This window comes from Lipophrys pholis, assembly GCF_963383615.2.
Source record: "Lipophrys pholis genome assembly, chromosome: 16".
In the NCBI taxonomy this organism is placed as follows: domain Eukaryota; kingdom Metazoa; phylum Chordata; class Actinopteri; order Blenniiformes; family Blenniidae; genus Lipophrys; species Lipophrys pholis.
Genome location: NC_137634.1, coordinates 26,628,856 through 26,653,589, shown reverse-complemented (window position 1 = coordinate 26,653,589; position 24,734 = coordinate 26,628,856). Strand labels below are relative to the sequence as shown.

General features: G+C 43.9%; 1 protein-coding gene across 1 annotated transcript; it reads right to left on the bottom strand.

Annotated features, from left to right (window-relative positions):
* Window positions 1–8,145: 8,145 nt before the first annotated feature.
* Window positions 8,146–21,128, bottom strand: LOC308121502 (uncharacterized protein). The gene is made up of 3 exons (XM_080482760.1): window positions 20,667–21,128; window positions 12,194–12,311; window positions 8,146–9,932 (listed from the first exon to the last, which is right to left on the bottom strand). The coding sequence occupies exons 1-3, from the start codon at window positions 20,907–20,909 to the stop codon at window positions 8,347–8,349; spliced, it is 1,947 nt and encodes a 648-aa protein (XP_080338886.1). The 5' UTR covers window positions 20,910–21,128; the 3' UTR covers window positions 8,146–8,346.
* Window positions 21,129–24,734: the final 3,606 nt, after the last annotated feature.

Genomic DNA, 24,734 nt, shown 5'->3' with positions numbered 1-24,734 from the left:
GAAACTCCCTACAGAAATCCATCCTGGTCACAGGAACGAGAACAGCCATGCTGGACTTTACGTTTTTGTGAAATCACTATGTTGTGGGTGGAGCAGTGACGAGACATTTTCACACAAGATGGTGCCTGTGTGTGCGCGCCGCTGCTCCACTGCTGCTATGCTGAAGGCTATTTGTACTTTTTGGCATGAGTTCTGAGGTCATCCAGCCTTAATGCTCGGTGATGGTGCCCACGCTGTCCGAACCTACGACCGTGACTCTCTGTTCAACATAAAGGACTCAGTGGAGCGTCTGATTAAGGACTGGGGGAGCTACAAACACGCATGTCCACCACCGTCTGTGTGCCGTCCACCTCCCCAGAATACCTGCTGCTGGCACGTCTCCCAGGAAATCCTAAAAAGAGGACGAGGACAAGAGGCTGCAGGACCGATGTCCAGATGAAGACCAAGAGCACCGTGTGGACTGCTGGAGGCTTCTCTGGTCCAAACAGGAGCTACAGGTGGCTGCGTCCGGTCCCTCTCCAGCGGGACGTCTTTGGAAACATGTCCCTTCCACTGTCCTCTGACAGCCCAGAGCTACAGTCCTGTAGCCGAGCCGCCAGACCATCGGGATTATCCAGGAGCTCCATGTTTACATCGACGAACAAGCTGACATGCCGGTCCAGCTGGGAGTCACGTGACCGTGGAAGATGGTTGAGGCCAATCCCACTGCGCTCAGCTGGCACAAACGCAACGATGTTATCATCCTCGAGTCGGATTGGACTCCTGAACGCTCGTTCCATAGCGAATAAATCTTTCTCGCTAAGCGAGTTGTTCAACCGAGACAAAGTGGACTTTATGTTTCTTACTGAGATGGAGGGTTGATCCACCTGAAGGAGCTGCGCCCTGCAGGATGTGCAGCTCTCGGGTGGTCTTGCTGCTGTGTACCGGGACAGTTACACATGCAGAATGAGGAACATTGACAGCTTCTCCTCTTTTGAACTTCAAATGATCAAAGTGGGCTCCTTCCACATTTTATATTGCTGTCTGATCTACCGTCCTCCTGGTCCTGCTGGTCCTGCTGGTCCTGCTGGTCCTGCTGGTCCTGCTGGTCCTGCTGGTCCTGCTGGTCCTCCTGGTCCTGCTGGTCCTGCTGGTCCTGCTGGTCCTGCTGGTCCTGCTGGTCCTCCTGGTCCTGCTGGTCCTCCTGGTCCTCCTGGTCCTGCTGGTCCTCCTGGTCCTCCTGGTCCTGCTGGTCCTCCTGGTCCTCCTGGGGCTTTCTTAGAGGATTTTAATGACTTCTTGACGTCCACAATAAAACTTATAAAGTTTTAATTCTGGGAGATTTTAACCTGCACATCAATGATGACTTGTCCAGCCCAGCAGTAGAACTCTTATCCATGACGGACTCTTTGAACTTTAAACAACATGTATCAGGCCCCGCCCACAGCAAGGGTCACACCCTGGACCTGGTGTTTCAGTTGGCCTACATGTTGAAACTGTTAGAGTAGAGGATGTAGACCTTAGTGATCATAGCTGTGTGTTTCTGCTCTCACTGTCCCTCCAGAGCCCAGGCCTGCTCCTACAAGGACAGAAAGGAGGATCATTACAGAGTCTGCATCTGAGACATGTCCTGCTGTGTTTGATCCTCGTGCATTGAACCACTGTGTTGATGTTAATGACCTGATGCACTGTTTTAATTCACAATGTGGTTCTATTCTCCACCAGGTGGCACCGCTAAAACGCAATAATGTCTCTCGAAATCTGTCCTGCCCCTGGATTGATGACAATATCAGGAATCTGAAAAGATCCTGTGCAAAATTGAGTGCCTTTGGAAATCTACCAAGCGTGAAGTCCATAGAGGACCTCTCAGGGATCTAGTGTCTTCCCTAAAAAAACAATCAAGGAAGCAAGAACTAAGTATTTCTCACAACTGATTGCATCCAACAAAAGAAATCCTAAAGTGTTGTTTGACACTATAAACTCCATTGTGTCCCCTGCTACTATGGCTATTCCTGTGCTCTGTAAGGAAGACAGCAATGACTTTGAAATTTTTTATCAGTAAGTTCCGGGACATAAAGCATCAAACCCCACCACTTTCTTTAATTAGTCCATCTCCAACTGAACCTCCCCCCAGCTGTGGTCCTCTTTTAATCCTGTGTGTCTTGAAGACGTCTCTGCACTGGTGGCAAAATGAAACCGTCCTCCAGTTCTGAAGATGCACTGCCTTTTAAGCTCTTTGTGAATACCTTAGACACAACAGGACCATGGGTGACCAAGATTTTTAATCTGTCGCTCTCTTCAGGCAGGTTTCCTAATTTGTTCAAACTCGCTATTGTGGAATCGAAACTTTAAAAAAACAATCTGGACCAATCAGACCTCAGGAACTTTAGGCCCATTTCTAAACTTCCCTTTCTGTGCAAACTGCTGGAAAAAGTGGTTTCATTGCAACTCTCATCATTTTTGGAGTCACGTAACATCTCTGATGTGTTTCAATCAGGGTTTGGTAAACACCGCTCTACAGAGAGTTTGGTAAACACCGCTCTACAGAGGGTTTGGTAAACACTGCTCTACAGAGGGTTTGGTAAACACCGCTCTACAGAGGGTTTGGTAAACACCGCTCTACAGAGGGTTTGGTAAACACCGCTCTACAAAGGGTTTGGTAAACACAGCTCTACAGAGGGTTTGGTAAACACCGCTCTACAGAGAGTTTGGTAAACACCGCTCTACAGAGAGTTTGGTAAACACTACTCTACAGAGGGTTTGGTAAACACCGCTCTACAGAGACTGCTCTGTTGAAAGTGTCCAGTGACATCATGATGTCTGCAGAACTGCTTCTTTCAGTTGTGTAACCAAGCTCAGGTCCATGATGTCCAGAGAAGAGCTCCAAATGATCATCCATGCATTTGTGTCCTCACGCCTGGACGACTGCAACAGCCTCTTCACATGACTCAACAAAGAAGAGCTGCTCGTTACAGTTAGTCCAGAACTCAGCCTCCAGACTTTAGACCAGCACCACCAGGAGGAACCATCTTCCTCCTGTGTTAAGATCTCTTCACTGGCTCTCTGTTCAGCTCTCTGTTCAGCTCCATGTTCAGCTCCATGTTCAGCTCTCTGTTCAGCTCTTTGTTCAGCTCTCTGTTCAGCTCCATGTTCAGCTCTCTGTTCAGCTCCATGTTCAGCTCTCTGTTCAGCTCCATGTTCAGCTCCATGTTCAGCTCCATGTTCAGCTCTCTGTTCAGCTCCATGTTCAGCTCTCTGTTCAGCTCTCTGTTCAGCTTCATGTTCAGCTCCATGTTCAGCTCCATGTTCAGCTCCATGTTCAGCTCTCTGTTCAGCTCCATGTTCAGCTTCATGTTCAGCTCCATGTTCAGCTCCATGTTCAGCTCTCTGTTCAGCTCCATGTTCAGCTCTCTGTTCAGCTCCATGTTCAGCTCTCTGTTCAGCTTCATGTTCAGCTCTCTGTTCAGCTCCATGTTCAGCTTCATGTTCAGCTCCATGTTCAGCTCCATGTTCAGCTCTCTGTTCAGCTCTCTGTTCAGCTTCATGTTCAGCTCCATGTTCAGCTCCATGTTCAGCTCCATGTTCAGCTCCATGTTCAGCTCTCTGTTCAGCTCCATGTTCAGCTCCATGTTCAGCTCTCTGTTCAGCTCCATGTTCAGCTCTCTGTTCAGCTCCATGTTCAGCTCCTACAGCTCGACTAGGAGCTTGAGAACGTCTGGGCAGAACCTGTTAAAGGTTCCACGTACCTGTTTTAAAACTCGGGGAGACGATCAGTCAAAGCTGCTGCGCCCCGACTTTGGAATGAACTCCCACTGGACCTGCGCTCTCTGGACTCAGCGGACGTCTTTAAAAAGCCTAAAAACACATTTCTTTGCTAAAACATTCTAGTCCAGTCGACTGTGAAGCACTTTGTGACTCTGTCTGTTAAAAGTGCCATACAAATAAAATGTACTTACTTACTTACTTCTGCACTGTGGACCAATGCAGGTACTGCACAACTTGGAGTGAGACTGGGTTGTGATGAAAGGTCTGGACTGCACCAGCAGAGTTCTGGATCCAGTGTGCTGCGACAGTGTGGGAGATGTCCTGACCGAAATCTCCATTTACAGATGAAGAATCTTTTCTCCTCCATGTTGTAAACTGATGCAGTCCCATCAAAAACATGACGCAGCTTCTGAGCTTTGAGCTGATAACAGACCAGAAGGTTCCTCTGAAGTCTGCAGGTTTTTAAATGGATCCCACATCCAGAAACACACAGAACCTTCCAAGTTCGAGGAAATCCTAATGCCAATGTATTTTTATCTCAACACTGTTTTCTTTGGCATGTGTGTGTGTGTGTGTGTGTGTGTGTGTGTGTGTGTGTGTGTGTGTGTGTGTGTGTGTGTGTGTGTGTGTGTGTGTGTGTGTGTGTGTGTGTGTGTGTGTGTGTGTGTGTGTGTGTGTGTGTGGTCTGAGCAGTAATAGAACAACTATTTTGGTGTAGCAACACACTGACTTGGTTGGAAGAGCAGATCGTCAATTGGAAGGTTTATTTCCTGTCTGTCCACACTTCAAGGTGTCCTTGAGCAAGACACTGAACACCAAATTGCTCCCTCCTTATGGACTGAGTGCCTTGCAAAGCTTGCATTGGTGTGTGAATGTGATTAACATGATAGAGCGCCTTGGGGAAACATGTTATATAAGTCAAACCCATTTACTATTTACCATCAAACACATTGGACTTTGTAGGTTTCTATAGGGATTTTTGGCCATAATGAAATCGACTATCAGTTTGTTTCACTCTGCAACTAAAATACAGCATACATACAGCATGTATGCTAAGTTTAAGAGTGACCAGCTTACATGATGCTAATCACATGCAGATAGCATGACCTTTCACTGAGACAGGAAGTGCTGCCTTCACTGCACTGACACTACATGACATCTGTGTCATGTGAAAATACCACACAAATGAAAACTGTTGTTGTTTTAGAGGTTTGTGGAGAACATCTAAATAAAAATAAAGTTAAAGCAAAGGCTGAAGGTATGTAATGACACTTTGAAAAAAAGACAGACAAAGATCTAGAACTGTAACCTCCAACAGAAAGTTTCTTGTGCATGTTTTGCATAACTTCAAAATTATCTGATATCCGAGGTTATCGTTTGTTTGTCTACTTGTTTTAGATTCCCACAGACTGCATCAGCATTTCAGTCTAAATATATGTATATAATTTGTTGAAAGCTACAAGTTGCAGGCAGCCAGAGGGTTGGAGGCCTCCAATTGAATTGTCTTTATGTTATCATCAAGCTTTCTGGGACGTATTAGCAGGTCAGTAACTGCAGGTTTTTGTTTTTACATTTGGTTGTAAACAGTAAAATTACTGTAAGTAATAGATTACTAAAAGAAATGAATCACTGGAAGTAGTTTATAAATTATTGAAATGGTCATTTATTCATTAATAAAAAGAGTAATAGATTACTTAAGGCTAGTAAATCACTGAATGAAATTTCTTCAGTAATAAATTTGTCATTTATTAATAATTTTGGGGCATCATCAGAGTATTGACAAAACTACCAGTTTCAATTGACAGGATTCACCTAAGTTTGTTAATATTCTTTACAAAATACGACTCAAACTTAAGTAAAAGAGAAAGGTGTGAGATGCAATCACGGACTGTTAAAGCCAGCAAAAAGTCACAATAAATACAATAACCACCAGGAGTCGATCAATTTAGCAACCATAAATTTATTAACAAACGTATGTAGTCACAAATGATTAATTCACAAACCAACACGTTGAATTAGCAAACGTCATCTAACACAAAGATTGAGTCTAATAAAGCACAAACTATGAACAGAAGCCAGCAGGTGTGTGTGTGTGTGTGTGTGTGTGTGTGTGTGTGTGTGTGTGTGTGTGTGTGTGTGTGTGTGTGTGTGTGTGTGTGTGTGTGTGTGTGTGTGTGTGTGCATCACCGTCCAAGATGGCCGCCCTTGCGGAAGTTTGGAATGGCGGCCTCAGTTGCTCAGCAGCATGCCACGTGGTCAATGAGAACCAGTGTTCAGTCGGTTTGTGTTGTTAAAGGCGCAAAATGAGAGTCCAAGCAGGCACGCACACGGTTCTGGGTTCCTGGACGTGCACGGCCATACGTGTTTGCGTGTCGTGCGAAAGAGAAAGAATGGCTGGTGCAATTTTCCCACGACGTCACTGGGGGATCGTGAGTTTAAATCTGAGATGGGTTTTCACACTCAGGTGGGAAGTTGCTGGATTGGTTGACCACACGAAGGGCCCGACCTTTTCTGGAACGCATGTTTATTTGATTTATGGTCTTTTGTTTGTTACATTAATTGTATAAAAAAGTGCTTTTCAAATAAAGTTGATTGATTGATTGATTGATTGATTGATTGATTGATTTTGGTCTCAACATATGCTGCAGGCTTCATCCTGGGGACGTAAGCCGAACTCTTTGTCCTCAGAAACATGTGACCTGAGATTCCAACAAGGTTGTTAGAACTGTTTTATAACGGAGATCTGTCTTTACAAGTTTATTATAAAATATCCAGTATGTGACCTCTATGATGGATTTGTTTTCAGTGAGAATCAGAGAGAATTTCAGAGAGAATCACTTTTCTAGGGGCCTTGTATGTTGGCTAGGGTAGAGTAAGATTTCATTGTAAGTCAATCAGAGGAAGTGTTCAGTTGGGTTGGTGTGGTACACACAAAAACACATGTACGCATGTGTACACATGTACACACAATGCGCTGCACGGCAGCCCCACAAAAACTATCAGAGTTTGCCCCACAGCAATGGCGAGTTTGGAGAATTCAGAGGTAAAGTTGGTGTTTCCAAGGTGGAAGTATCGGCACCACTTTAACCTCGTTGAGGTAAAAAGCAAGAACGTACACATGGGGTGTACATAATGTCCCGGAACAAAGTGTTTGTCCACCATCTCTCAATGGGACATGTGTCTCCAAAACTAGTGGCCAAAACTACCATGGTTGGTTCAGTCAATGATGACAGCAGGCTCCGGTTGTTTCTACCGTGAGCTCCGCTAATAAAGGATACGGTGCTGAAGGCAGATATTTTGGCTCCAGGTCCACAAAAACGTCTGACGTAGAACCTGAACAGAATGATTCTAACGATGAAGAAAATACTTCAAGCCGAGTACGTCGGCCACTTGTAGTCTGTTGAGGTGCAATAAATATGATCCCTTGTGTGAAGGTGCTTGTGGAACCTGCTCAGAAAACAATTCAAGTTCTTTGACATATTTAAGTTTTTATAAACTAGTAATGCAATTGTCACTTTCCCTGGTAACATGTTACTTTTATAGTGGAGTAATTCAGTTACTACCTCAGCTACTTTTTGGGAGAAGTAACTAGTAACTATAACTAATTACTTTAGAAAGAGTGTTTGCTGGGAAAGCTCCACTCTGGCGAAGGTCATAGTATTTGCACTAGTGAACTGTGGCATCTTTTTATCATCATTTGTGTCTGATCAAACCTTTGGTTTGGCTTAAAACAGGCTACGATTACTCTCCACTCCTCTGTACTGACGGATGTCCCCATGTGTGACATGTTCAAATATACAGATATACAGTAATTAACCATCAGAAGCTCCAACATGCATCAGGTTTTTAACAACACTGATAATAATGATTAAATTAATACATAGAAATAGCCAATACGCATTGTGAAGTTAATACATTGTTGAGCATATCATTATGATCATGGGAAACTACTGTAAGATATGAAATCTTCTTGCTTTTATGAATTTATAACATGAGTAGACTATTTCTTTATGGGTTTCTCATTGAGCATCTTCCACCTCGCAGCTGCTTCACGTCATGTCCATGTTACAGTCAATGCACTCAGTTACCTCCCATTGAAATGTCTGTAATATATTATATTATATTGTAAAATAATCCATGCCAAAAAAGTAAGGCAGTTCCAACACAGGATTCTTTCGGTGTGATTGTCGCCTGCTGATTAATCAGAATCTGGCAGTGAATCAAAATAACAATATCAATAATAAAACCACACAGACAATAACTGCCGAGAAGAAAATAAGTACACTTGAAACCGTATTTGTAGCAAAATGATATATATATATATTTTTATCCATCCATCCATCCATCCATCCATCCATCCATCCATTCATCTTTATCCAGCTAAGGATCATGAGGACTCTAGCCAATCCCAGTCAACAAGAGGTGAAGTCCCTACGGCCTGGTTGCTGTTCTGCATTAACTTTCACAGTTTATTTGTGGAACCGAAGGACTAACATAATAATCAAAATGGAGCCTTGTTGTTTTCTTCACTGGAGTTTGCCCTCTTTCTACATCGAGTACATTTCAGCCGTTTAGTACTTCAGTTTGGTAGTACCTTCCACTTCATACGGTTGTCATAAGTTTCAGTGAACCACTGCGGAAACGTAAAATCTTTTTCTTGAGGGCATGTGAGGCCTTAATCTTGACAAAAGCCTTAGGATGTGAAGGTGCTCCAGGTAAGACTGGAGGCAAAAGGTTGGAAGGTTGGGAGGACAATTGTTGGGGCCAAACAAGACCACCACTTTCGTCTGAGTCACTCGACAATGTGCTGGAGTCTGGGGAGTCAGCCTCACTCAGGCTGGACTCCGAGTCAGCCTGGCTGGGGTGGGGGTAGTCCTCACTGGCCTGACACAGGTGCACTGGGTCCCTCGGATACTCTCCGTGCTGCTGCTGATTGGACTGGTGGTGCTGGTGGTGGTTGTCCTGCAGGTGGACATATGAGGCATTTGTAGTGCGTGACTTGCGTGTGCGTCTTGGACAGTTTTGGTTTGAAGCTGCAGAGATTTGCGAGGCATCTTGTGTGGGTGGCGGATCAGCCTCGTCCTGGCTGAGCTCCAGACTGGACTGCCAACGTCGGTAGCTACCACAGCCTTGTTGCTGTTTCTTACTCTTCGACTGACTACTGCGACTTCCCCTTCCACCACTTCCACTTCCTCCACCATCCCTCTCTACTGTGTTGTACTTTCTTTCTGGAGCCCTTGGCAGACTATATTCTGACTGAGACCTGCATGCTTTCTTTCCCGCCTTCCTGCTCGTGCCATTTCTGTCCTCATTTGATCGACATTTCTTTGGGCCTCCCCTCAATCGGGAGGGTTGGTTCTGGGGCGCCGTTGGCTGCAGGTCCTGATGATGGCCTCTTTCTGGAGAGTATGTGCTCCGGTTGGGTTTGGTCATTCCAGGACCCTTAGGGTTAGAGTGGCGATGTGTGTATGCCCGGGTAGAAGCCCGGCAGGGCTGAGCTGGAATATACTCTGCATTGACAAGCTGCTCATCTTGAGAAGCTGGCTGGTGGGGCATCATGAGAGCCGGGGGAGAAGAAGAGTTGTTGTGAAAATACTGGCTTGAGTCAGGGTCACTGGGGTCGGAGTCTTGGTGGGATTGGAGTACTCTACAGGATGAATAGTCAAATGAAGTAGCATAAATTTTGGAAGGCTGCTGAGGTCTGTTATACAGTCCCAGCTGGTACTGGACATTCTGCTCGAGACGGTGATGGTACAGATTTAATGCATCTTCTGCCGGGCCTTTCATTGTGTAATGCTCTGGTTCATGGTTCAGGGAAGCCTGTGGAGCATTTTCTTGGGCCTGAGAAGGAGGAGAGCTCTCTGACACAGACACCTTATTTAGATGTTGCTCATCCTGGCAGCATAAACTGCTCTGCCTGAACACACTGGGCAGGCTCGTACGGGGCTTTACAGGCCGTGTGGATAAAGCTCTGCGTTGGATCAATCCAAGTATATAAGTCTCAACTTTCTGGGCTGGTTGATAATCTTGCTGCCTGCCATCCCCTGTCTTTCCATCAGGTCTTATTGGGTCTGACAGCCATTTTCCATCAGTCTCTGGTTCTCTTGACTCCTTATGGACTGATGGAGAACGTGAGTTCACAGGCTGGTTCTTGGTTTCAATAGATCCACTTGGTATGAGATGCTTTCCTGAGAAACAGAGCAGAAACAATTTATCACTTAATGGAACATCAATACAATTATATTGATCATGATGAATACTTCTAAAACCTAACTGGTCTGATCTATGAAGGTTTTGTGTGTATACAAATGTGCAACTTCATACTGCATGTACACAAGAGTAAACACAAACTGATCAAACTAATGTGTAATGTCATTTACTTTTGAAAACGCTCAAGGTCGTTAATGATTGTTTTTGTTTTTAACATGGTTGAAATGGAGGAGAAATTCAGAATTTCTTGTGGGGAAACACATTTCCTCATATGGCTCCCACAGATCTTTATTTATTGATTTAATTATACCATATTTTATGTTGTAACTTATATCTTCACTTTGTGAGAGAACGTCTTCTGAACAGCAATTTTTCTTGAGACCAAATACTGATCTATTTGCTGTAATGTTTTAATATGTTTGATATTTTTTTACAATAACATGTTCAACTCCACAGTTATGGAGTAATAGCTACAACACTGACCAAACCCCCCCAAAAAATCGGAATATTTGTAATAGATCATCTAGTATGAGCTATAAGCTGAGTAAATATTCTTTAAACATGTATAGCAAGCTACAGATACAATGAAATGAAAAGCTTAATTGTCATATCAGTATTTTTCTTTTATTCTCCATTAGGTAAATTAGTAGAAACTTCACAAAAGTGTTGACATTTTTACACAATAGGTACTGTTTCAGCTTGTAGCCTGGACATTTTGAAGTAAATGAACCCACTCATTATTTTACCTTATTATTATTCAACCCTCTGTTGTCAGATCACTTCCTGATATTGAATTTACAGTACCTGGCTTTATCGCTCCTGTAAAAATCTTTTAATATAGGGGATATCAGACAATGCTGTAGCGAAATTCAGGGAAGTACTCCCAACAATATTGACCTCAAATTAGTCCGTGGATCCGGTGGAAACCAGCTGTCACCACATTAGCATTAGCATTAGCATTAGCATTAGCATTAGCCCCACTCTGGTTGATTATGTTGGAATTCAGCAGCAGCCTCACTTCGCTCCACACTTGATTCTATTGATCCCCTGCAGATTAAAGCAACAACTCCGAGCAGGATAGCTCCGCGGTATAACGAACATTAAGGTGCGTTTACACATCGGCACGATAAGTTACGATATCATTTTCCCATCATTCCGGGTACATTCCTGATATTCATGGAGCATGTCTTTGGCTGACAAAAAATCTTCCAAGAATAACGAGACTTGCCTCGATACGTCAAGTTAGCAACTGAGCGTGTTGATTAGCGGTGACGTGTAATAGAGCGTGACAGCATTCGCTCCGCTGAGGCATCCTCCTCTATGATCAACTCTATAGCATTTCTCTGACTGTGGCACAATCTGGAGTGTGTGAACTGTTCAGTAGCTGATGGTAGAATAACTGGGGTGTGAGTGGAGTCATATATATTTATACAGTATATATGTCCAGTCCTCTGGTGCGCTCCTTCACATGTTGAGCCCTGGGCGGCTGCCCACATCTCTCATAGCAAGACCTACTACTCTATGTACCAAATTCTCTTCATTCGCCATATTCCTGACAGATTGGTGAAAGGAAGTGCTGATGCGCAATGGCGCGCAGCAGTTCACATTAGCGCGCAACACCACGGAGCAATATTGGTGATGGTGTGTAACGACTCTTCCCCCAATCTGTCTGTCCATCCTATCCTATCCTGAGTCCTGTCAGAGGGAGTTTGTCCTTTCCACCGTTGCCTATGCTTCCTCATGTGGATTTGTTTGGTTCTTCTCTGTTAAAAGCACCTAGAAATGACTGTGTTGTATGTGATGCTATATAAATAAAGTTGAATTGAATTGCATTGCATTTAATTTAATTGCTTTTTTTCTGGTTTTATCACTCATCCAATCAATTCAACTTACAATAATTCATATAGATTTTGTAAGTTATTTAAAATTTTTTAAATGTGTTGCTGTTCATCTTGGGCACTTTGTAGAGATAGGATTGATAATCATAAAGCGAAACACTGTTTTCTTTGGTGTGTGTGTGTGTGTGTGTGTGTGTGTGTGTGTGTGTGTGTGTGTGTGTGTGTGTGTGTGTGTGTGTGTGTGTGTGTGTGTGTGTGTGTGTTGATTTCTCAGGATAGCAAAACACAGACTAAGTCACAACTTTGAGTCTGACAGCAGTTTAATAAGTTATCTGTTATCATTGTACACAGTGTTCACTGTGGAATTGAAATTGTGGTTGAAGCAGAGTTGATGATTTTACCTGAACTGTCTTCTACATCGATGGGATCTCCAGATGTGACCTGGGTGTTCACCTTCAGCTCTGCCACCTGCTGCTCCAGAGAAACGCTGATACAACAGGAAGTACTCTGCACGGCGCTCTGAATCCACAAAGACAGAGAGAGAAAGCAACAGAGCAGAGTCAAAAGACTGCACTCTGAACAGAAAACTCATGGCCCATTTACAACGGGTATTAACAAGTGTTAGGGCGATCAGATCACACGTGGCGAGCCTTGAAGTCAAGTGCAAACAGGCATTGAAGCGGTTTCACTCAAACCACATCCTCAGGTGGTCAGGGAACATCTGACCTCAGAGGCTTTGTATTGTGGACAGCCTGCATTGTGGACACACTGTGGGACAGTGGAGTAGCAGGTAAATATGTCATACGTGATACGTAAATGTCATTGGTACGCACTGCAGTGACGGCTGGCCAATAAGGGAACCAGGGTGCTTCATTTTCTATAGATAATCTAATATAAAAGAGAGGATTTCTTGATTTCTCTTTTAGGAATTTGGCTGACAAGCTTCAGGTCAGGTGGAACACTTTCCATTATAGTTATTTTTAAATGTACACAAACCGAACAGGTTTGTTAATGTTTATCAACATTTAGATTTGATCATATTTATTAATGACCGAATAGCTAAGAGCTTAAAAAAAACATAGTTTATGTTGCAAGTCTTTTATCCACATACCACAATACCAAAAAGAGTAGAAAGATGCTGTATGTGTTGGAGAGAATGGACCTGAGGTTGATTTAGTTTCACTAAACTCAGACTAACTGGCATTTCCAGTAAACCAGCAAAAAAACACTGGAACTTTCTAGAAGAGGTTAATGAAACTTCTGCTTACATTTGTTTACTGGTATGTTAATAAAAGAGTCTTAAAAAGTGTCTCTGTTCAGTGGTTGTTCAAAAGTACTATACAGGTACATCTCACAAAATTTGAATATCGTGAAAATGTTCACTATTTGTTGTCACTCATTTCAAGAACTCAAACCCAGATATGATCTAGGCTCATGACAGAGTGAAATATTTCAAGCCTTTATATCTTGAAATGTTGATGATGATGACTTACAGAGAGTGAAAACCCAAAATTCAGTTTCTCAGAAAATGAGAATCTTGTATATTCAGTTTTGTAAAGTCCTGGTGTCCTGGTGTCTCACCCTCATCAGCTGATGAAGTCCAAACCCCTGCAAAGGTTCCCTGAGCCTTTAAATGTCTCAGTCTGGGTCAGGAGGGGACACAATCATGGGGGAGACTGCTGACTGGACAGATGTCCAGAAGACAGTCATTGACACCGTCCACTAAGGTCCTTGCTAAAGAAGCTGTTTGTTCACAGAGTGCTGGATCCATCATGTCCAGAGAAGGTGGAGTGGAAGGAAAAGGTGCAGCAGCAAAAGGGAGGAGCGCAGCCTGGAGAGGACTGTCCAGCAACATGCAGTGAAGGATTTGGGGGAGCTTGACAAGGAGTGGACTGAGGAATCCACCTTGAAGTCCAGAGTGAAGTGTCCTCAGTCTGTGATGAGTTGTGCTGCCATGTCCTCTGCTGCTGTCCCTCCACTGGGTCTTCTGAAGTCCACAGTCAAGGCAGCGTCCAGCAGGACACTTTAGAGCTCTTCATGCTTCCTTCTGCTGACGAGCTTAATGGAGACGCTGAGTTCATGTTCCAGCAGGACTTGGTACCTGCCCACTGCCAAAGGTACCAAAGGTACCAGAAGCTGCTTCAGTGACCCTGGTGGTACTGAGCTGGACTGGCCTGAGCTGAACCCCAGAGACAATCTCTGGCTATGGTCCAGAGGACGGTGAGAGACACCAGATGTCCTGAAGGCTGCTATCAAAGCTCCCTGGGCTTCATTCCACCTGAGCAGTACCACAGGTTGATGGCCTCCAGGCCACGCCGCTAAGACACAGTACTTCATGGTAAAGGAGCAGCCAAGTATTGAGAGCAGAGAGATGAACACTTTTCAGAAGCCTTACATCTTTCTTTAAAATATCCTTCTTTTCTTCATCTTATGTAATATTCTAATTTTCTGAGACACAACATTTTGGGTTTTCACTCTCCTGTCAGCCATCATCATCAACATTTCAAGAAATAAAGACTTGAACTATTTCACTCTCTGTGTCATGAGCCGAGATCATATCTGGGTTTGACTTCCTGAAATGAGTCACAAAACAATGGAACATTTTCATGATATTCAAATTTTTTGCGACGTACCTGTAATTTTCATCACTGGGGGGCTCTCTCAATCTAACGAAGGCAAGATTTGTTTTATAAACACACTGGATTTAAATCAAGAATGAACAAATTAAGAATAATAGAGAACCTAAGAAATGTACCACAAGCCGCCACTGAAAGTATATCAACTTTAGTACATTTAGTATTTCTATAGATTAGGGGTGGGCGATTGGGCAAAAATATTATATCACGATTTGTTTTGTAATAAAATCCTGATTATGATTTTATCACAATTCTTTTTTACATTGATTTTTGAGATTAAATTGCAATTTTCTGAACAATGCAAGCAAATCATTTCCTAAAGTAAAACACAACCCGAACAGGAAAAAAAACAAAGACAATTTATGACAAAGAACCTTTCTGAACATATTTTCATTGATAGAATTTGTGCAATTTTGCCAACATGTGCAAATAATGTAAACATACTATAAGGTAAATAATCGGACCCCCCCTGTCCTGTTCGGCTGCTTGACCAAACAATATGATGTGATCTAGAACCTTCTGGTGCCAGAACAGTTTTTACTCTTGAACAGGAAGAGACCTGGAGTCTCCTCCTGCTGCTGCTTTATTAGGAGTTGGTATGGCTGCTGGACACGACCGGGGGGGGGGGGGGGGGGGGGGGGGGGGGGGGGGACGCTCAAAGAGAGAGAGAAGAGAAGAGAAGAGATTGAGGGGGGTTGCAACAGATAATGCTACATATACTATTTACAGTTATCACACTGATCCAAATACTTTCCAACTGTTATTAGATTAAACCAGCCTGACCAGCTCTATCTAGACAGTAACATGATTTTCTAGATTAAACCAGCCTGAGCAGCTCTATCTAGACAGTAACATGATTTTCTAGATTAAACCAGCCTGAGCAGCTCTATCTAGACAGTAACATGATTTTCTAGATTAACCAGCCTGAGCAGCTCTATCTAGACAGTAACATGATTTTCTAGATTAACCAGCTCTATCTAGACAGTAACATGATTTTCTAGATTAAACCAGCCTGAGCAGCTCTATCTAGACATTAACATGATTTTCTAGATTAAACCAGCCTGAGCAGCTCTATCTAGACAGTAACATGATTTTCTAGATTAAACCAGCCTGAGCAGCTCTATCTAGACAGTAACATGATTTTCTAGATTAACCAGCCTGAGCAGCTCTATCTAGACAGTAACATGATTTTCTAGATTAAACCAGCCTGAGCAGCTCTATCTAGACAGTAACATGATTTTCTAGATTAAACCAGCCTGAGCAGCTCTATCTAGACAGTAACATGATTTTCTAGATTAAACCAGCCTGAGCAGCTCTATCTAGACAGTAACGTGAAGCAGGAACATGAATTAACAAAGAAGCAACAACAAATACAGACGTACATGACAGTTAAATAAATGATGGTAGAAAGCAAGAAACAAGAGCAGCACACACACACACACACACACACACACACACACACACACACACACACACACACACACACACACACACACACACACACACACACACACACACACACACACACACACACACACACATGATATGCTGCGAGAGAATCCCCTCTGTCCTCATACAAGCGATTAGAGGCGACAGTAACTTACTAAGCTTTACAAACATTATTGAAATTGACTTTTCGAGTATGAAAAACCATTATAACAGAATATAAATTAGAAGAAATACTGCAATCATTAAATGGTGTGCATATGAGAAAAATTTTATTCCAAACAAATCAGACAATAGATTTAAAATGTGGGCAGCTGAAGGCCTAGCCACCTCATGCATTGTTAGGAAGAAGGGACACTGCTCAGCTTTGACATGCTAAAAGAGAAATTCCTATTAGAAACTCAAGATGACTTTCAATATCTGTAGATGAAACATTATATTAATGAAAAATTGAAAAATATATCACATTATTGCTATGGATGTTTAAAAAGAATGACTCAAACACAAGGGAAATAAATTTCAGTTGCGTATAAAGGGCTATTAAATCTTAAAACACACTCAACACTATATATTAAAACAAAGTGGTAGAAGAAGCAGAGATAATTATATCTGAGGAAGAATGGACAAGCTCACACAATTGAGGAGAGTTCAGTTGGAAACCTCTGATAAGGTATTTTATTCCAACGTCTCAGAAATTCAACTATGGAGGTGACTCCCCAGCCTGCTGGAGAAAGTGTGGAAACGTAAATGCACATTATTATCATGTGTTTTGGGACGGTCCTGCAGTGGCAGCTGGCCAGTAGAGGGCGCCATCCCGAGGAATTGGGGTGACATGAAATTAAACCAATCACAGTCATTTGATGTTTGAGACTTGGGGCACCATTTAAATCGCCCCGAGTTCAGGGATTGGCTGAAAGTGACTTCTGGTTTGTTCTGGTGTTTCTACCAGATGTTGAGATGAAGACAACAGGGGAAGTCTCTAAAAACTAACTCCGTCACATCTCTTCTCATTCACCCTGTCATTATTTATTCTGTCACTTGACTTCTAATTCACCCTTTTGTAACCCGTGTCTTCTAAAGACTGCCGATGTACCACAGCCCTCCGCCACAAGTGGCGCTGGTATAAAAATGGCCGACAGCCGTCACTTCCTGTCGGCAAGTCAATGCTCCAGTATTCCTCTGTGGGAGGTGGCAAGCTGATCCGGTAGGACCCTCGGTTGGACCCTCTTTATTCCTTTTTGTTGCATCCCCCGGATACCCTTTTTGTTGGATTGCGATTCCCTTCCATTTTTTTTGATCAATGAACTTTGTTTTTTAGGTAAAAGGATCCAATGAACTCTGAAATTAGTTTTTTGGAAAACAAGATTCTGCCATTTTTTTTGACAGAAACAATTCAACTAAAAACTCTGGAAAAGAAAATAACCAAAACCAAACGAGCTGACTAAAGGTCTTACAGGTTGTTTTTGGTTCCCCTTTTCTTCTTGTAGTTATTGCTGTCATTGCTGTCTTTGTTATTGTTGTTATTGTCGTGTACACTTTAAACTTTAATTCATATTTATATGTTTAATTTGTTTAACTATTTTTTTTTTCAATATAATCCACCTAAAAACCTTATTTCTGTGTCTCCTGCTTTTCATTCACCCCGAGCTCCCATAACGAATCTGGTTCCAATGCAAAACTAAGCTCTAACCTTATAACATAAATAAAGTAAGCGTTACACGTTCATTATTAACTCCGTCACATCTCTTCTCATTCACCCTGTCATTATTAACTCCGTCACATCTCTTCTCATTCACCATGTCATTATTAACTCCGTCACATCTCTTCTCATTCACCCTGTCATTATTAACTCCGTCACATCTCTTCTCATTCACCCTGTCATTATTAACTCCGTCACATCTCTTCTCATTCACCCTGTCATTATTAACTCCGTCACATCTCTTCTCATTCACCCTGTCATTATTAACTCCGTCACATCTGTTCTCATTCACCCTGTCATTATTAACTCCGTCACATCTCTTCTCATTCACCCTGTGAACGGAGAACTTTGGCTGAAAAGCTGCAGGTCGGGTTCAGCTTCCTCCATTGTAGTTCTTATTAAATTCACACAAACAGAAAAGTGTTCAGTGCTGAATGGTTCCAGGTTTGTTAATGTTTATAAATGTTTACATATGATCATATTTATTGATCAGTTTATTTTACAGGTCTTTCCTTCAGGTTTCTTTCACAGTGTATTTGTGTGAACATGAGATCCTGTCGGTAAACAAACCACTGCTACTTAATGGTGCTGAAGTGAATAGTGACGCATCGCGTGTCTCGGCTCCTCCTTGTGTTGGACAGTTGTGATCAGGAGTCTTTCTACTTGCTGCCGGAGCAGCTGCGACCAACCATGTTGGTGTCTTGAGACCTCACAGGAGTGAATGAATGGTGAGCTCAGTGAAGCCACGTCGCTCCTCCCCCACCTCAGCTCACAACAATCTAACACAGTGCAGACAGTGTGACATGTGAGCAGAACACGTCCATTACACTGGAGAATGTTTGGATTTTGCTTCACGTTCACGTCTGCCACCGCAGACTGAATCTCCCTAAACAAACACAGCACAGTTCTCAGCCCAAACGCGGCACGATTTCACCTTCTGAGGATGGCAGATGCAAATTTTATTTACTTTTTCTTAAAGTTGCTTTTTTGCAACAACTTATTTGAAGAGCTTTTATATTTAGGAATTCACTGCCTTCATTATGTGTGGATTTTTCATTTTGCAGTTGGACTTGCTCCTCACTGTCACTCCTGAGGTTGTTTTTGGAGATTTCACACTGACTCACCACACATGACCACTGGCATCTCCTCTTTTACTCTCATTAGTCTGCAAACACACCGGAGGTCACAGGGAAGATTCTTCTGCTACTTCAGCTGCTTTAACCTGTCACATGGCTGTCAGCAGCTCCAATAAACACACACACACACACACACACACACACACACACACACACACACACACACACACACACACACACACACACACACACACACACACACACACACACACACACACACACACACACACACACACACACACACACACACACACACACACACACACACACACACACACCAAAGAAAACAGTGTTGAGATCAAATACATCGGCATTAGGATTTCCTCTAACTTGGAACTAGTTTCTGTGGAGGCGGCTGTAAGTGTATGAATATGTGCGTGCGTGAGACTGTAACTACGTCCTGTGATGGAGTGCTCGCCTGTCCAGGTGAACCTTCCTGTCCACTACGAGGCGGATGATGGGATCCAGTAAAACTTTGATCCTGAAGTGGTGAACGTGGTCCAGAAGAAGGATTGAAGCACGATGTGCTGGTTTGTTAGGTTTGTGTTTACAGACTTACTACATATATAACGTGGCGGTTTTGTCGGATGTCTGAGACAAGAATGATTGTAAGGGATTTTTCAACAAGCGCTAACTAGATGATGGGGCACATACATATTTGGTGCGGTCCTCAAATTGTTAGGTTTTTTAATCCCATATTTCTTATTATCAATATTAACAAGAAATTATTCACCAGATCCATAAAATGTGTTGTCTGCTCAACCTGTCCTGACCAGTGAATGCCTGAAAATTCTGAATAAATCACTTTCAATCTTACATTTTGATATATACTTACAAGCTGTTTCTTTTTTTTTCTTGCCTATTAGCAGTTTTATATTAAAAGTTGATGTGGTTATTTACAGTATCTGAACTGAGAACAGCTCCATTTAGGACTCGGGCAGGACTGTGAGCCTGAGTTGTGTCTGTGACTTCTCCTGTGAAGGTTCAACCTCTGGGAATGTTTTGACATCTTTTGGAAGCTGGTCTAGGATTTCTGTGAGCTGGGATCACTGAGCATTTACATAAGGTTCATGTGGGAAATAAACATTACAGTAAGACAACAGATGTAATGATGAGAGAACGACATTTTATCATTTCAGTAAATTCAGATCCGACTGCCAAACACGCCTCAGGAAGGTCGGAGCGGCTCTCCTCCCAGAACAGAGGAGAGCAGGAGGGAATGTCAGACGTTGATGAAAGTGAAAAAAACACATTGTTATTGTGAAAAAACTGCAGCTTAGTACAATTTTAAAACAATTTCCACAGAATTGTTTTAATCATCGGTATCAAAACCGAAAGCCCAACATCTAGAACCGGCCCAACAGAGGATGGATGAAGTCACGCAAAGAAAAGTGCAACTCCGTGTTTATCCTGTCGTCCCACACTTTTACCTGACTGGACTCTACATGTCAACATGTTTACCAAGGGGTTGAGGGTGATAATGACAACAACAACAACAACAACATTATTAGTATTATTAATAATAACAATGATTATGATGATGTAACAACAACAACAATCATCACCATCATCATCATTATTATGATTATGATTATTATTAATCTTATTATCTGCCTTACAATAAACTTAACACCCTGATTTACAAATAGACAGGTCACACTGATGTAAATAGTACACGCAGTACTTTGCAATCAGATAGAGGAAAATGTGAACAGAATATAAAATGCAGAGGCTATAACGACTAAATCCTAGCAGATGTATTGTGTACAGGAAATGATCCAGGTCTCCTGCCCTGGTTCCTCTAGGCTCACATCAGTGCACACTCACCTCTTCCAAAACCCGAAACACCCCGGGACTCTTCCTCTGCAGTTTCACAAACGTCACTTTACGAAACCCAATGAGCAGGAGAATCAGAAAGAAAAAACGCTTGGAGTGAGAAACACAAAGCAGAACTTACAGTTTTAATGATGTCATCATCCTCTTTGGCGTCCTTGATCCCAGAAGTCGTGGGGCGACGCGTGGAGCTTCGAGGCTCCCAGGGCGGACGCACCGATTCCCCGGGGCTCAGAGCGCTCAGCACCCGGCTCTCCTGCCTCTGTCTCAGCAGCTCCAGCTCACACAGGCCGGACAGGCTGGCCTCCAGACGCTCCTTGTTCCGGCTGCGCTCCCCTTCCATCGGCAGAGAGAGCGCAGGAAACATTTCTCCAAGTTATCCCGAGTCACGAGTCCCGAGTCCCGAGTCCCGACCTCAGCCTCCCGCTCTCCCGACAAACCAAGGACGAAGCTGAAAGTTTCTATCCTCTGGATGCACGCGACAGCGGAGCATGGGCTGCAGGCTCCTGCTGCTGCTCCTCCTGCTCCTGCTCCTCCCGGTCCTCCTCCTCCTGGTCCTGCTCCTGCTCCTGCTCCTCCTCCTCCTTCTCCTGCTCCTGCTCCTGCTGCTGCTCCTGCTCCTCCGCCTCCTGCTCCTCCTCCTGCTGCTCCTGCTCCTGCTCCTCCTGGTCCTCCTCCTCCTGCTTCTGCTGCTCCTGCTGCTGCTGCTCCTCCTCCTCCTGCTGCTGCTCCTGCTCCTCCTCCTCCTCCTCCTCCTGCTTCTGCTGCTCCTGCTGCTACTCCTCCTCCTCCTCCTGCTGCTGCTCCTGCTCCTGCTCCTCCTGGTCCTCCTCCTCCTGCTTCTGCTGCTGCTGCTCCTCCTCCTCCTCCTCCTCCTGCTGCTGCTCCTGCTCCTGCTCCTCCTGGTCCTCCTCCTCCTGCTTCTGCTGCTGCTGCTCCTCCTCCTCCTCCTCCTCCTGCTGCTGCTCCTGCTCCTGCTCCTCCTGGTCCTCCTCCTCCTGCTTCTGCTGCTGCTGCTCCTCCTCCTCCTCCTCCTCCTGCTGCTGCTCCTGCTCCTGCTCCTCCTGGTCCTCCTCCTCCTGCTGCTGCTGCTGCTGCTGCTGCTGCTGAGTCGCTGCTGTGGCACTTGGCTCCGCTCCCCTCGCAGCTGCTGCGAGAGGGGAGCGCGCCGAGGAGCGCAGCCATTTGTTGGTTCTGCCTTTCACTCAGCACGACCAACCCTCACTCCGGACACATGACTTATCTCAGTGCAAAACTAAAAAAGGAGAATATGAAGCCTCTACTGAAACTGGACCCTCCCATCACAGAACACAGTTTTAGACACGCTGTGAGGTGAAGACCGACCTGAACCGGTGCTGTGCCAAACAGATTCCCGTCCCCGGGAGCGGCTTTTATCTGTAGCTATTTACAGCCATAACGTAAAAATACGTATGTATATTAATAATATAAACGATCTCAAATCTATAATTTCTTTATATGACATGTAACCCATTGGTGAATCATCTTGATTGCAGTTTGGTTTACAAGTACAAACCAGGAAAGCAGACAACTCAAACACATTTCACTGTAAACATGAATTATTGACACGTAAATGACATGTAAGATGAAGCTGTGAGCTGCAAATCCTTCCTTGTTAAATCGTAATTTTATTGAATAAAGGAAACGTGAGACTTTCCTAGAGACTCACCTTGTTATGACCGTGTTCATACAGGTTAGCACATCTGTATGTTATGGCTGTAAATCCTCAGAAGAGCAGCTGGAACAGAGCGGACGGAGGGAATCACTGTTTGGCACAACACCTGGACAGCAGAACACATCGTTTACCTGCTGCTCTCCATTCACAGCTTTACACCTTATACTAATTATGGTACATGAACAATCCATGAGTGAATTAATAACTGATTTATTTCACATGAAAATGCCACCTAACTAAGCCACACAGACAGTCCAAACCCAATGAATCACATTTATTATTGAATTCTTGATAGTTATGGCTAACCCGTAATTTAGTTTATTTTACAAATTTAGAACACTGGCCATAGCTTGGTAGATTCTAGGGTTACTACGACACCTGGTGGGCAAAGTGAAGATTGCCTATGCAACTAGCCTGTTGTCACACACTCACGTCCTGCTCAATTTAAAACTACCTGTGACACAGACATTGGTGCAGCCAGCTCTCTATGAAAATGCCAGGAACCATCTTGTAGACTGACAACAAAGACAGAAACAATATTTTGACAAAGGAACCAGGAGACTGTCTGACCTCCAACAGGGTGAAAATGTACGGGTTAGACAAGGTATCAAGTGGGAACCAGCGACTGTGGTACAGAAACAGTCAGCCAAGGTCATACACTGTAAAAACAGCAAGTAGAGAAATGTACAGGTTTCCAGAGACACCTGATGACGTCACACCAGAGTTGAGGAGAACGCGCTGTGAAAGGCCTGTTCCAGTGCCGAGGCGTTTTATGGACTAAGTGACTGATTTCTGTGGCTGATTTAGTCAAACTTCAATGTTTGTTTTAAGACAAAAGAAACAGCAGGGAAAAAAAATCAATAAGATTTGATCTTTTCATTTCAGTCACAAGTTTACAGTGGATAAGTTTTAAGAAATGTAGTCTCTTCAGGACTGTGTTTTCTTGTTTACAGTGCCTTTTGTTTAAACATAGTGTGATGCAATCTATTATTTGTGTTCATATCATCTTGGTTATTTTTTTTACACAGAAATTGTGGGAAAAAAAGAGATGTAACGTATTTGAGTTGAAACTGCACTACTCAGTGTCACCAGTAGATGGCACTGTGTCTTTTGTTATATGACTGTGTGTGATTTGGAGTCAGTGAACCAAAGAAAATAAATGTTTGTCGTTCATGATACATTGTGCTCCCGAGTAGTTTGTGCAGCTCGTTGCAGTTCGATCAGAGCCACGGCTCCGCCATTGCACATTAAATGATCTCGTTCCCACGTGTCATTATTTTCTCTCCTCCATAACCACTCAGAAAGAAAGAGCAAAAAAATTTCAGACAGCCGGTTCAGCGTCTCTTCTGCCTCGTAGGTAGAGATAACTCCAGCAAAACTCCGCCCCCAGCTGATGACGTGTCAGGTCCCGCTCTGGCCCAGCAATGATGCGGGGCGGCTTAGTACCCGTTCAGCCCCTGACAGTCCAGGGCTTCGGTGGTGGAAAGACAAAGAACTGGTGCTAAATGTGGCCCTGGCTCCGAACTAGAACCTGGTTCTTTCTGGTGGAAAAGACCCAAGAGAGCAGGAAGACTGTCCCCTGTCTCCACCATGTGTTGGAGAACAATCAGCGTGTGTGTGTGTGTGTGTGTGTGTGTGTGTGTGTGTGTGTGTGTGTGTGTGTGTGTGTGTGTGTGTGTGTGTGTGTGTGTGTGTGTGTGTGCACTTTTTACTTGTGCATCCCCCTCCCCTCTGCAGAAGTCCCGTCTCTGTGTGAGATTGCTTGTGTGGTCTGTTAATTATCCAATTGTCTTTCCCCGTATGTCCATTACCTTCAGGTGATGACTGCAGTCCTCCATCCCTCACACAGCAGGCAGCACACACCCACCTAGGAAAAAGGAAAGGAGGAAGGGGGAAGGGAAAAATGCTGCCATTAATCAGAGCCTGAGGTGGAGGTCATGACAGGTTTCTCTGGTCGCATTCTTCATAGTTCATATGTCAAAGTGTCTGTGAGCCAAACACTGAACCTCAAACTTCTCCCATGGATGGATAGAGCACCGTGACATGGCAGCCACATCCTTTGGTTTTGAGGAACAAACAAAAACTTTACAAAACTTTTGATTCTGATGGGATGACAGAAAAGTCCAACAACAATTTGTAACTCTTCCTTCCAGGTTGTTTGGTGTACCCGCCACTGATCAGCATCTTATGGACCGGGTGCTGTGTCCTCATGCTGCCGCCTACCTGGATGATGTTGTCATTACTAGTGGCATGTGGGCAAAGAACGTGCAGCGGGTGGCCGTGGTGCTGGGCTCACTGCAGCCAGAAGAAGCATGCAGTTGGATGGAGAGAGGTGCAGTATCTGGGATACCAATGGACTGGTGGTGGACTAGTGCAACTGAAGCTAAAACACAGTGACTGACCTCACGTGAAAAGGTGCTTCCGATCCAATCCAGTGGACGGAGCTTGAAGGATTTGAGAGGGTGAAACAGGCCCTCCAAGGGAAGCTGCTTCTCCACA